This window comes from Quercus lobata, chromosome 1 (genome assembly GCF_001633185.2).
Source record: "Quercus lobata isolate SW786 chromosome 1, ValleyOak3.0 Primary Assembly, whole genome shotgun sequence".
Taxonomy (NCBI): domain Eukaryota; kingdom Viridiplantae; phylum Streptophyta; class Magnoliopsida; order Fagales; family Fagaceae; genus Quercus; species Quercus lobata.
In genome coordinates, this window is record NC_044904.1 from 53797670 (window position 1) to 53810317 (window position 12648).

At 36.3% G+C, this 12648-nt stretch overlaps 2 protein-coding genes and 1 long non-coding RNA gene across 3 annotated transcripts; 1 reads left to right on the forward strand and 2 right to left on the reverse strand.

Moving 5' to 3' along the window:
* Nucleotides 1–139: 139 nt before the first annotated feature.
* Nucleotides 140–3300, reverse strand: LOC115955666 (phytochrome B-like). Its single transcript, XM_031073899.1, has 4 exons — nucleotides 3255–3300; nucleotides 1593–2972; nucleotides 519–581; nucleotides 140–212 (listed from the first exon to the last, which is right to left on the reverse strand). Exons 1-3 carry the CDS (start codon nucleotides 3298–3300, stop codon nucleotides 556–558), a joined length of 1452 nt encoding a protein of 483 aa, XP_030929759.1. The 3' UTR covers nucleotides 140–212; nucleotides 519–555.
* Nucleotides 3301–4372: 1072 nt separating this feature from the next.
* On the reverse strand, nucleotides 4373–5145 carry LOC115992479. The gene is made up of 4 exons (XR_004092531.1): nucleotides 4988–5145; nucleotides 4732–4852; nucleotides 4558–4654; nucleotides 4373–4473 (listed from the first exon to the last, which is right to left on the reverse strand). It is a non-coding gene; the product is annotated as an uncharacterized LOC115992479 (long non-coding RNA).
* Nucleotides 5146–9084: 3939 nt separating this feature from the next.
* LOC115960912 lies at nucleotides 9085–10963 on the forward strand. Its single transcript, XM_031079960.1, has 2 exons — nucleotides 9085–9181; nucleotides 9437–10963. Exon 2 carries the CDS (start codon nucleotides 9831–9833, stop codon nucleotides 10821–10823), a length of 993 nt encoding a protein of 330 aa, XP_030935820.1. The 5' UTR covers nucleotides 9085–9181; nucleotides 9437–9830; the 3' UTR covers nucleotides 10824–10963.
* The last annotated feature ends 1685 nt before the right edge of the window (nucleotides 10964–12648 follow it).

A 12648-nucleotide genomic window follows, 5' to 3' on the forward strand; every position in this document is an offset into this window, starting at 1 on the left:
TGGGAAGAAAAATACAATTTTTCTCCCATTTCCATTGAAAAATCAATACATAAAAACTAAAAAAAGAGGGTTAAAAAATTGAACAAATCTCACCTAGATTCTTCAGTTGGGATATGATTCCAATATCTTCAATCACCTCTCCTGGTGATTGCTAACCCTTTTGAAGCAATGGACAAACAAACACCACCCGTTCTTTTATGCAGCCAAACTCTCTGCATAAAGCCAATTTTTCAACAAATCCATCAGAAACAGATCCATATCAAGAAAATCATATAATATGAATAATCCAAACAGGAAATAAGCCAGAGAACCATATCAGGGAGGTACCAAAACTTTATCACAACAAAACCAAATAAAAAATTTATTTTCTACCCCTCATTTTCTCAAAACCTAATAAACGAAAACCCCATCACAACCAATCAAAAACCATATTTAAAAACTCAAAACTTTTAATTTTCACACACTTTCTCAGCACCCAAACAGAAAACAAACACACACAGAGATAGAGAGAGCAATACCTTAGTACAATCATCGAACACTTTCCGAAGAAGAACTTCATAATTTGAGGGCAACTTCAATTCCTAGAATCAGAGACCCCAGAAAGGGAAAAAAAAAAAAACTATGAATGCAGATATTAGAAATCAGGGAAAGGCTTAGTGATTTCTGTAATCCAAAATAGGAAAAAAAAAATATCGAAAATTTGAGAAAACAAACATTTTCATGGAGAAACCAAAAACTCAAAACAAAAAGGAATCAAATACTAAATATTATGTATCAACAGATAGAAGGTTGCTTCTAAACTCGGATACTGATCAATATATTGTAAACCAATAGTAAGAATAAGATTCTAACATTCCAACCCATAAAACATGGAGATTAATGGTTTTCTCTTCCTCTTTTTGGCACGAGAATCCATTTTTGAACACCAACATCATGTTCAGATCTATTTTAGTTTTGTCTCTATGTTGGCATTTCTTATGTATATTGGACATCATGCCACTCTCCATGTCAGGATGCTAGCAACATGATTAGCAACCGCATGATAGGGCATCCATTAGGTTTTTTTTAAGGAGAACATAGTGGAAACTTCAACTTTTTAGTAAAACCTACTTATAGTAAGGGATGGTTTCAAATGTCCTAATATCTTCCAGATACAATGCAAATACATTGACACAGCACAAGCAACAACTAAACTTTTGGCAGATTACAAATTTACTCTGTCAAATGGGAAGAATAATTTAAGAGGCAAGCTAACATATAATGGTCAACTGATGGAATTTAGGACATCCCTTTCAAACAAAGCCATCACAGCATACGTAGAGAAAGTGAGCAACTTCTTGCTTTAAATCTAATCCGCAACATGCACTTCAGATTCGAAAAAAAAATCAAAATTAATGCAACATACTTGCAGCTTTTATTGTCAGCAAAGAACTCATTTTTTGTAATTATTTTAAGATCAATGGTTTTCTTTGTGCCTTTTAATGCAATACAGAATGAACTGGACCAAAACATTTCTACAGGATGCCAATACAACCCCCTTATTAAACTTTTAAAATTGGCAGCAACAAAGACATTATGTGTGAATCGACTACCTCTTAAAGCTCGAGAAAGAGGCTTCTCTACTGTTTCTTCGTATTCTTTATAAATAAGATCACGAAGCAAAGACTTCCCCATAGCTTCTTCAACTGAGAGCCCTATCAACTCTTCAACCTTTGCATTCCACCCATTTATACAGCCATCAACATCTACAGCAAATATAGGAGCAGTTGCAGTCTCTATCAACCTGACCATTTCTCTTGCAACCGAACTGAGTTCATCCATAACTTGCAACTCCATGTTGCCAAGCTGGGCATGTACAACAGCCTTAGAATTGCTTGGCTCAGCACATCTAAATAAGTCTCGCAGAATAAGCTGCAGAGAGTGGATTGCATCCATTTCTGCGTTCTCCCATGGCAAGCTGCGGCTTTTTACCACTTCCAGAAATGCCTTGAAAGAAGAACGCGGATGCATCCTCTGCCCATCATCCTTGTCCTCAGGGTGATGCTTTGCGCCACCCCATTTGATCTCTTTTGCAGTGTGGGACCGGAACCAGAACAGGAAATTCCTTTTTGTGATATAAGCAACAGCCATTCCACAAACTTCATCTCCAAGTGAGGCTACTCCATCGTACCCAGCATCACCCAAACTGTCTGTGCTCAAACCTGTGGAATCTCCATGGAAAGCCAACAACCACTCTACTATGTCCCTTATCTGGGCCTCAGTTGGGGTCACACCCAGAGGGTAGTACTTCCCTTGATAGTAGAGGGCTGCCCTATCACACTTCACAAGGTCCATAATACTAGGGCTTTGAGTAACAATCCCAGTAGGTGAGTCACGAAGAAGCATATCACACAAGAGGGTCTGCGTCCTTAAAACAAGTTTCTCCAACATCTGTGATGACAATTGCAACTCCATATTCAATTGGAGTCCAAAAGCCTGCATTAAGAACTCACAAGCATGGCGAAGAGGGAATGGAATACACCTAGCAGAAGTGTGATGACAAACCACCAAACCCCATAACCTCATTGCACTCCGCCCACCAACTCCTTCCTCATCATTTCCATTGATAATATCCACCATTGCCAATGAGGCAATTGAGCCCATATTAGCCATATACTGAGCATGACAGCCATGGGGAGCATGAAGCGTTGAACCAACCAAACACGAAGGTTGCATAAGCCTATCATCCTGAATCACCCTAACCGGCATGGCATTACAATCCACAACCATCCTAACCCTATTCTGCTTAAACAAAAACCTCAATGCCTGAGGTATATCCGTGGCCAGATAATGCAACCCAATATATGGCTCCAAATCCGGCCTCTTTCTCTCTGCCACAACCTCACCATGCTCATCCTCGTGGAACTTATACACCATAACCCTATCATACCGAGTAAGCTCCCTCACACTCTCCACCACTTTATAATCTTTTACTATTAGGAAATAAAGGAGCTAATAGTTACATAAGTCAAAACTGTAATTAAAGAGGATACATGACAAATATGAGAAGTCAAAATAAGGGGCTGCTGGCTGCCCTAAGAGGTCAGAAAGGTTGGCTGGCTGTTTGGCTTGTAGAGGTTGGCTGGTTGTCAGTCCTAATGGTAGAGGGGGGGTTGGTTGGCTGTTTGGCTTGTAGAGGGTGGCTGGTTGTCAGTCCTAATGGTAGAGGGGGGGTTGGTTGGCTGGCCTGCATCAATGAGTTACTCAGAAATTACCAAAGGGTATAGTAGTAAGAAATTTTGAGTTCAATGAATTAACCATTACTCTAACATTCCCCCTTCACGTGTAGGCCCAAACTCCCCACCAACATCTAGGACCCAATGTGTGTAATTTCGAAAACTTAAATGGGGGTTAGAATGATGAAAAAGTTTGAACCTCAAGACCACCTGCTCTGTTACCATAATAAACCATCACTTGTCCCAAAAGAGGGAAATATTCGGAAAGGATGAAATTCATCATTCAACTACTATTTTAAAACTTGTCAACTAGAAAGAAAACAAAAGTTGCTCCCCTGAGAGAAACTTGGCACAAATTAACTAATGAGAGGAAAATTTAAGATGAGTCAATAACATGAAACAATGGCTGCCATTCATACACCAATTCAAAGAAATCTGTTTTGCTCAAGTTGGAGGCAGCATATACTCAAGAGAAACTCTAAACGTACGTCAACAGAGGCAAACTAGGATTTGACAGAGAATATGACCAAAGATGAAACAAAATCTTATAAAAAAAGTTGAACTCAAATATATTGTACATGGTCTTAATATGCCCAAAGATCAGTTGTAATGATGGCACCCTATGTATGTTAAGGGAGAACTTCAAAAAAGTGAAAGCAGCTACCCCTTAATAGCTTTCCACCCAAAAAAAGCTGAGGAAGAATGTGTAATCGCACTTGAGATATTTATAATTTTTAGAATTGATAGGAGCAAAATGGTGAACCAGTAATCAGCATTGTCAAATAACACTCTCTATACAGTAACACCCAAGAGTACATTACTGTATAGGAAAAAGAAATCATTGATAAAGCAGAAATGAGGAGTTGCAAAAGAACGTACTTCCCAAAAACTTAGCATAGCATCTACAATGTGCGATTGGTTTAGGTTGGAAAATCTGCAGAAAAAAACTATTAAGAAACTCTAACCCAGAAAGTGTTCATTAAATGCATTATCTTCCACAAACATGTACTTCAAACTTATCTACCTCTGCAGAGCAATACTCTTAAGCTCATTAGGTCACTTATCTACCTCTGCAGAGCAATACTCTTAAGCTCATTTAGGTCACCAACAGGGGGAACCCATATCTCAGTAATTACACTCATAAGCTGACAAACAGGGGGAACCCATATCTCAGTAATTACACTCATAAGCTGACAAACCATCTCCATTGAAGCTAAAGCCTAAACCTAAGATTCGCTTGCACCATTTAAGAAGATCCCTGCCATTAAGAATCAATAGCTTCAATTATAATATTCGAAATGAAGTCAACATGTGAATTAGCAACGATAACGGCTTTAGACACCTTAATGAGAATCTGCTGAGAAAACTAACAGCAGAATTTCTGGGGTGGAATCCCGCTAGTTGATGTACAGGAGAAGAGTTAACCCTTTCAAAGGTTCCTATAAGAGAAATCATTCAATACATAGGTAAAAATCATTCTATATGAAGCTATTAATTCACAACATATATAACCCACCTATGAGTTTCTCAGAAATTGGCTCTAAATTTGGATACCAGGCTTTTATTATATTTTGCAAGTCTTCCTTACTTGGAGGCACAATCATCACTTTTCCTCCAAAAAACACCAAGTTTTCCACCTGCTTCCAAAGAAAAACATCTTCTAATTCATATGAAAAACAATTTTTTTTTGTACTTTTATATAATATTAATAATAAACACAATAGGCACTATAAAAAGTAAAATACTATGAAGGGGGGGAAAGATTGATTTACATTGGAAGGCAACAGGCAGGGTTAGGTGAATTTCTTCAAACCCATTCCCACCATGCCAATCAAACAGCCATTAGTATTCCTGTTCCATAACCAAGAGAAGACTACATTGATCCCAGCCCTGCTTATCAATATATATATATATATATATATATATACCCGTGCCCTGCACCCACAATGAACTCTTCATCAACCCTCACCACCCCATTTGTCAATGCAACAGATTGGGTTTACAGTAATTAACATGGAACTGGGAAAACCAAAATGATAGTATAATCATAGTGTGGTTGGAGAAACAATATCCTCTTTGAAAGACAAAGGTTAAGCCCAAGAATAAGTGTCGTTGATAATTAATTAGGTTTTTTTTTTTTTTTTTTGTTTGATAAGTAATAAAATATATTGATAATTATTTTTTATTTGGTTTTTAAAGTTAATGGTATTATAGTAAAGCAGTATTTGTTGGGTGTAGGTCATAGTTTTGGGCATAGGGTTTTATACACAGGTGTGTTATTATACTCAAACAAAGGGAAGTTGATCGATAAAATATTGCGAGAATTGAGAATTGAGCCACATTGGCCTTATTGCTCTTTTCTTCTTATTTTTCTCTCTTTACTGCCTCCCAGGTTCAGTCCCATGTCTTGGTGCTTACTCTTCCTTAAAGATAGTTCCTTGTGCGTGCTATTGGGTTTCCATTCCCCTTCTGAGTACTGTTCACAAACTGTGGACATTCAATATTAACTCCTGTAAACTCTATGCAACCCCAAATCAATTATTTGCTCTTCCCTATAAAAAACCCTAGTCATTCTTGAAACTTAACCCTTCTTTCTAAAGGTTCTAAACCAGAAATTCACAAATCCTCTGAACCCAAAGCCTACCACAAGTACACAAAGACAATTTCCACAATTTGTCCTAAGTCTCAACAAGAAGAAGCCTGTATAAGTTGGATAGAAAGGGGGGGAAGTGAAAAGTAAGAGTGATGTACTGGATCTGCATTTGCAAAAAATTGAGTTGGTAAAGAAGAAAAATATTGCAATGAACTGACGAGTATCATGAAATATGGTCCATTGAAGAAATCTTTGCATAAAGAATTTGAGAGCAGTTATAGAGGCAGTTCTACAGAAACCAAAAAAAACATCTTGCAAGAATTTTACAATAATTCCAAATAGCCTTTATGCAGCCCAAATCTGTTCAATAGAAGGATTACTATCTTACCAGATCCCATATCCAGTGGTAATAAGTCAGAAGAAAAATATAGGAGGGGTGGTGGGTCATCGGTCAGAGGTAATAGAGGGTATGGTCTGGCGGTGGGGAGAAGGGAAAACCTATTCTAGGGTTCCTGCTCAGATTCTTTAGGGGATGATGTCCTATTGGGATGACATACTACCCAAAAGAAAGAAGGATGAGTTGGAACCACTAGGTGCATGCCATGAAGGATAGTAAGAGAGAACACCTATGTTGTGGTGGATAAGAATGCCACAATGAGCAAGCAAAGAAAACAATCTTTTTTGTCTAATAATGGGAAGTGGCACAGCCAGTACAGGTACGTGGTAGTGGTTGGGTAGCTAACAAACCAATGAGTAGTTGGGAAGAAAACCCTAAACCAAACAAAAAAAGTTAAAGGCTAAAATGGTAAAAATCAATCATGGCAAGCAGTATATAAAGGGTCCTTGCTGTGCACAGTAACATCATCAAAACAGTAGCAACCACTAAGAGACAATCACAGCACCACCATCACCATAACACTACACAAGTAAGCACTAAGAAAGAAAGGAAAGGAGTGGAGGGAAAGAATCAAGGCAACAAAACGGAGAAAAAAGAGAAAGGGGAGAAATAAAGAGTGTAAAATGGCAAGCATGCACCAATAGGCTAATCCTATCTCTCCCTCTAAAAGCCTACCCTCTATTGAGGATAAAGAACTCGTTTGGGCACAAGCCATTCAGGCCTATTCCCTTAAAGTGGATAATTTCTACAGCAAGATCCTCTTGTGAAGTTACCCACGTTGAGGAAGTAGTTCCTTCCTAGGCCTTAGTCCAGTAATACAATTGAACACGGCAAACTGATTTTTTCCTTCTTTGATTTTATCGATTATTGCTATTGTTTCTTCTCTTGTCTTTGCAATTTCATCTATAATGTGTTTCTTGTTGCCATATCGTTCTTTTTCCCTATTTTAATTAAGGATCTCTTACTTGCTTTGCTTGACAATAACGTATTTCTTTTATCATTGTTTTATTGCATTTATCTGCTATAACTCTTTTATAGTAAGCTTTGCTTGTCATAGGCATGTTGACCAAAGTTTTGGCAAACGGGGCATAGTTTGTGCACAAGCCAGACCAAAGTATATTGCAATTGGACCAGTCCTAACTCTCTTATCCAGAACACTTAGGCCCAGTGCAGTAGGAGGTAGTCCAGCCCAAAATCACAAAAGGCCCACCACAACCTTTATAGTTGTAAACTAGGATTATAAACAGCGGATACTATACACACACAGCCAATGTATGTTAAGAATTAATAAATGCAAAATTATGAGCTATAATGCACATATATATTTTAAAAGACAGTTATTACTTATTAATGATTTATTGGCTTACATATACAAATTCATTGTCATTATGTGTGATTTTTTGGGATATGAGCTGTTTGACTTTATTTGTTAAAAACGTATAAAATATTATTTAATAAAGTATTAAATGCACCTTAATTGTTGTCCTCAAAGCATCATTAAGAAAAGTCTAGAAATAAATGATTTTTTTTTTTTTTTAAAGTTATCTTGATGAGGTGGTAGGCTAACATGAAAGAGGATTTTTATTCATTTTTTAAGGAAAGTGCTACTTAACAAAACGATAGACCATTATGGCTAAAATTAGCATTAAAAGGGTTGAGCATTAGGGGATACGTTTTATGGTTGAGATGAACCAATATATAATATGGAAAATTATTGTGTACTCCTAGAGTACCATAAATGCGTATTTTCTCATCTCACATAAATGGTTGGTCTTACTAATTAAATTCATGGTGAGACTCACCATTCATGTGAGAGGGGGGAGTACGCATTTATGGTACTCCAGGGAGTACCTAATAATTTTCCTATATAAGATAGGTTCAAGTTGTATGCCTAACATAACTTAAAAATTGCATTTTTTTTTTTAAATTGTAGGTTTCTAAGAGATCTAACAGTTACAAAACACTATTCTCCATGGCATGAGTAAAGACTTATCGCTTTCCTCGGCAACTTACTTAATTAATAGCTTCTAAAAATAAAATAAAATTAATAGCATTTTTTTTCTCTCTTTTACCACATAGGAAATGTTAATGAATGCCCTAAAGGTATTGGTTTAGAAACTATTTTTAGAAACATTTTATTAGAAAATGATAAAGCAAGTAATTTTTCTGTCAGTTTTTTTATATTTCCCATGAAAGTGGTAAAAACTTTCCTGATATGGTTTATTAATAATTGCCTTAAGAGCACCCGTTAACATGACCCCTTATCCCATTATGTTTACAGCCATAATCGTTTAGAGAGAGAATAACATATTTAATAGTGACAAGGTCCATATCATACTTCAATTGTATAACATATATAATATTGTTCCATTCATATTCAATATCACAAAGCAGACAAGAAAAAGCTAATCAAAACATCGACATTCCAATCAAAACAATGCATTATAGAACCCAAAAAAAAAAATGACAATAAATCATTTCCTTTATTTTTCCATAAATTTTACAACATTGAAGTTCTAAAATTATATGAAATCGTTTTCTATTAACTTGTCATCAGATATTCAGAGGACGTAAACTAGGATCTAATATGTCACATGTTATATTTCATTTTTTTTTAAATTTTATAAAAGGGTTAATTTTTTATTTTGAGGAAAAAGGGGTTAAAACTTAAAACTTAAAAATAAGAAAGAAGTTAAAACATAAAACCCAATAAATAAATAAAAAAGGAGAGAGAGATTAATATTTTTCATGGGCTTTTAAAAATCTTCCAGAGTGTATTAAACATTGAGCTCTGGCCCATTCATTATAGTGAATATATTGCACTAGTGGACCATTGACCTTATAAATCAAGCCTAAGTTATGCCGAAAGAAAAAAAAAAAATGGTCGAATTTAAAAGTTCTCCACGTAGCTTCTAAAATTGCAGACTTGTCCCTGATCAGTAAAGCCTAGCACTGCCAGCATCGAACACGATTACGGTAAGCTAGTTTCTTTATCTTGATTTCCTTCTTTGTCATTACGTGTGTATATATATATTTTTCCTTCCATTAACTCTCATTATGATGCAATTATTTTTGTAAGATATTATGTACACCACATGTTTGATGAATGGTCCAAACGAAATTTTACCGCTAATGTGTTAAGGTGGGATTTGGGTTTTGATCCAAAAGTTTGTTTTATTATATATATAAAGGAGTCTGGGCTGGCTTATGATGGTGCACACATATATACAGAAGCTTGTCCATGTTACAAAGTGTTTAAAAACTAAGCAAAATGGAGCTGCTTATATGAATGTTATGCTATATCACTGTTCAGAAGTATCCCATCAAGAGCCTTTACATTGTGAATGGTATGAGAAGGAGTTTCCAAAGATAACAGAATTGAGCCACTTGTTGAGAAATGTGGATTGGCTTGATGGGAGGGTAGTTCATGTCAGGGACAATTCAATTGTCTTAGATGGTGAAATTGAACACAAAATGCAAACTTTCAAGTCCCTGGCCAGGGTCTTTATTGGGTCTCCATCAATTCAGCAAAAGATTCAGAAAAATGTGATGGCCTTATCATTGGCGGCAAGTAACAACTGCACCCCATTTGTTTGTTTCAGTGAACCTAGTGAAAAGAGAGCCTATGATTGTGAATTCACTCACTGAAGTGTGCAACTTCCTGAACATTTCTGCACAACAAAGGAAGGTGGTTCGGCACACAATATGCCCACAGGTCACGCAAATGCGGATATGGACAGGTACACTTGAGGAGATACTAAATGGATTGAAATCTGAGTTGGATTTGTTAAGTTGTCAATGCTCTAGCAAAGGGACCAAGATGGGTCAGCAGATTGTTTCTAGCTGTCTAAAGTTCCTGGCTGACACAGCTATTTCCTTTGACCATGATTCTGCTTCATGGACGCGGCTTGCGCCTGCAAAAGCTATTGGCTCCTCTGCTTCACATAAATGGGAAGATGTTCTTGAGATGTTCAATGATCTCATTGAGTGTTTGAAAAGTGAAAAGGAATTATTTCTTCTTGTGGGGGAGGTTGAGGTCATGAAAGGAGGACTGTCTCAAATCAAGGACATATTGATTGATAAAAGTATTGGATACAAAGAAGCTCGGCATCAAGAAAGCCTAGTGCAGAAGAAGCTCTCCAAGACATTGGGCCACTCGTCCAAGTGCTTGTTTACTCTTTTATTATATTACCTTCATGGACATGCTAGAGATATTGAAGTGGATTTATGCGGTCGAATTTATAGCGTTGGTGGTGAGGTTAGGTTTTGCTTGTACATGGGAAAGATTTTGACTATAGAAGAGGATAAGATGGTTTGGAGTGGGGTGAGGCAATTGGACAGGGCTCTTTGGCTTTTCAAGTTTGTGTGGGAAACTGCGGGAATGAGAGGAGTTTTCAGCTGCAAGGCCATTTGTGGTGTGTTGGTGCTGAGGGCAGGATGCTTACCTATAGAGGAAATACATTCTTTGTACATGGGATCAGTGTTTGACAAAAAATTCCCTATACATATTAGTTCAGATGGTGAAAAGATATTTCATGGTGATTCATGGATCAGTGCACACTCTATGCAAGTCATTTCCAGATACTTATACTCAAACTATTATTCATATGTGAAATAAATTGATATGGAGTCATTCGTGTACTATTTAACTAAGGAAGAATTTCGCAATACACTCTACCTTCTTTTTCCTCTTCCATGCCAAATATTCTTAGAATGCTAATGAGTTCTAGTTCAAACGGCACATCTTCCCTTGTAAGAGTAAGATAGAGGCTAAGGTCTTATGCTTAACACTCACCAAGTGCGTATGTAATATCAAAAGAAAAAAAGTCAAATATTCTAACAAAAGAATTCACTTACTCTAATGATTTGAAAGCCTCCATGGTATATCAAGTAGGGAGGACAAAAAGGTTTACTAGTACTACTCTCTACTGCCACTTATATAACAGCAGTAAAGTACGCTTGAATGCATAATTTAAGATAATGCCATTAGACCACAACAAATTAAGAGAGAAAATCTATAGTCAATTTATCTTCCATAAACGACCTGAACTTTGCTAAGAAATGGTATTGGGTTTTCTCATATTTGAGGGTGATGGAGGTAAGTAATTTTAGTAATTTATTTTCAGCTGTGGCGGAGCTGGTTTTGCAGCCCTTTGATGTTTCTCACTAATGTCAGCTTGTTATTGTTATGAACTGATAAAATAGAATGGTAGTTTAGTGGATTCGAGGTGAGGTGACTAGCCTCCTAAGAGGGAGAAAGACAATCCGAGGGTTAATTTTTTGTTTAATTCTCATTTGGTAGGTGGGGTTGTATATCCGTAGTTTACTTCTTATTGGTGAGTCTAAAGGGCCCCCTGCCTTGGTGAAGCTCCATATCATGAAAAAAATGTATATAAGTAATAAAAAATGAGATGACCTCATCACAATCTAATCTTAAAAAAATAGGAAGCAATTCCCATCTAAATTCAATTTGAAAATAAAAATACAATTTGAAATAATGCAAATTATAATCCACAACTATAATTATTTAAATTTCTAACTTCATCAATTTGAAATGATAAGCTCAGCGGCTCGTGAATTATAACAACATATTATATGTTGTTATGATATGATATTATTATGATATGATATTATATGTTGTTTGATTGATTTTCCTGCCATCTTTGATGTTAAAAGAGTAAGTTATTAGTGTTGAAATCTAAATTCAGATCATGACTTGGTGAGTGATGATATTACTCTATGGGGTCTAGCTAATAGTGTCTATAGTTGTCTTTTTATTTTATTTTCTTTTTGTTTGAGGATAAATAAAGTTCTAAGTTTGGGGGTGTTTGATGACTTGCATAATTGAGTGTAATTTATCACTTCTCAACTTTAAACTTTAGTCTAATTTTATTGATTTTAGACTTGATTTTTGTTATTTAAATTTTATTCCAGATTTGAAGAAAATAAAGATTTATTCAAATAAAAGAAATGTGAAGCATCTGGAGAGAATATTTTTGACCTTGGAAGTTGGCAAGAAACTGAACATAAAGGCAGGAGCTGAAGGAAAAGAGAAGGGCTGAACTAAAGTAGCAAAATGTTTTGGGCTTTGGGCTAAAAAACGGTTTTGGGCTGAAAAAATAAAAGGCTGAACTTAAAAGAGCAACACGTCTACATAAAAGAAGAAGTGAGGCGCTAAAGACAAGAGAAAGGGGTGCTGAACAAAAGCAACAAAAGGAGGCGCTGAACTGAAATAAAAAAGGTGCGCTGAAAACAGAACAGAAAAGAAAAAAAGAAATGTGTTGGGCTGAACTGAAAAACATTCTGGGCTGAAAAAGTTCTTGGGCTGAAAACGTTCTGGACTAAACAAGTATTTTGGGCTGAAAAAAAAGGGCAACAAGTCAAAAAGAAAAGAAAGAAAGAAGTGCTGAAAAGGGAGGAAACGGCGCTGACCAGAAAGGAAG

Bases quoted from the DNA above. Each gene is read 5' to 3' on its own strand.
- LOC115955666 (XM_031073899.1), bottom strand. From the start codon at position 3,300: ATGGTTAATTCATTGAACTCAAAATTTCTTACTACTATACCCTTTG. The intron at 2,973-3,254 runs GTAATTTCTGAG...ATTTCCTAATAG, and splicing joins TCTTACTACTATACCCTTTG to TAAAAGATTATAAAGTGGTG. The intron at 582-1,592 runs GTAGTCGATTCA...CTCTGATTCTAG, and splicing joins TCTTTCTCGAGCTTTAAGAG to GAATTGAAGTTGCCCTCAAA.
- LOC115960912 (XM_031079960.1), top strand. From the start codon at position 9,831: ATGATTGTGAATTCACTCACTGAAGTGTGCAACTTCCTGAACATTTCT.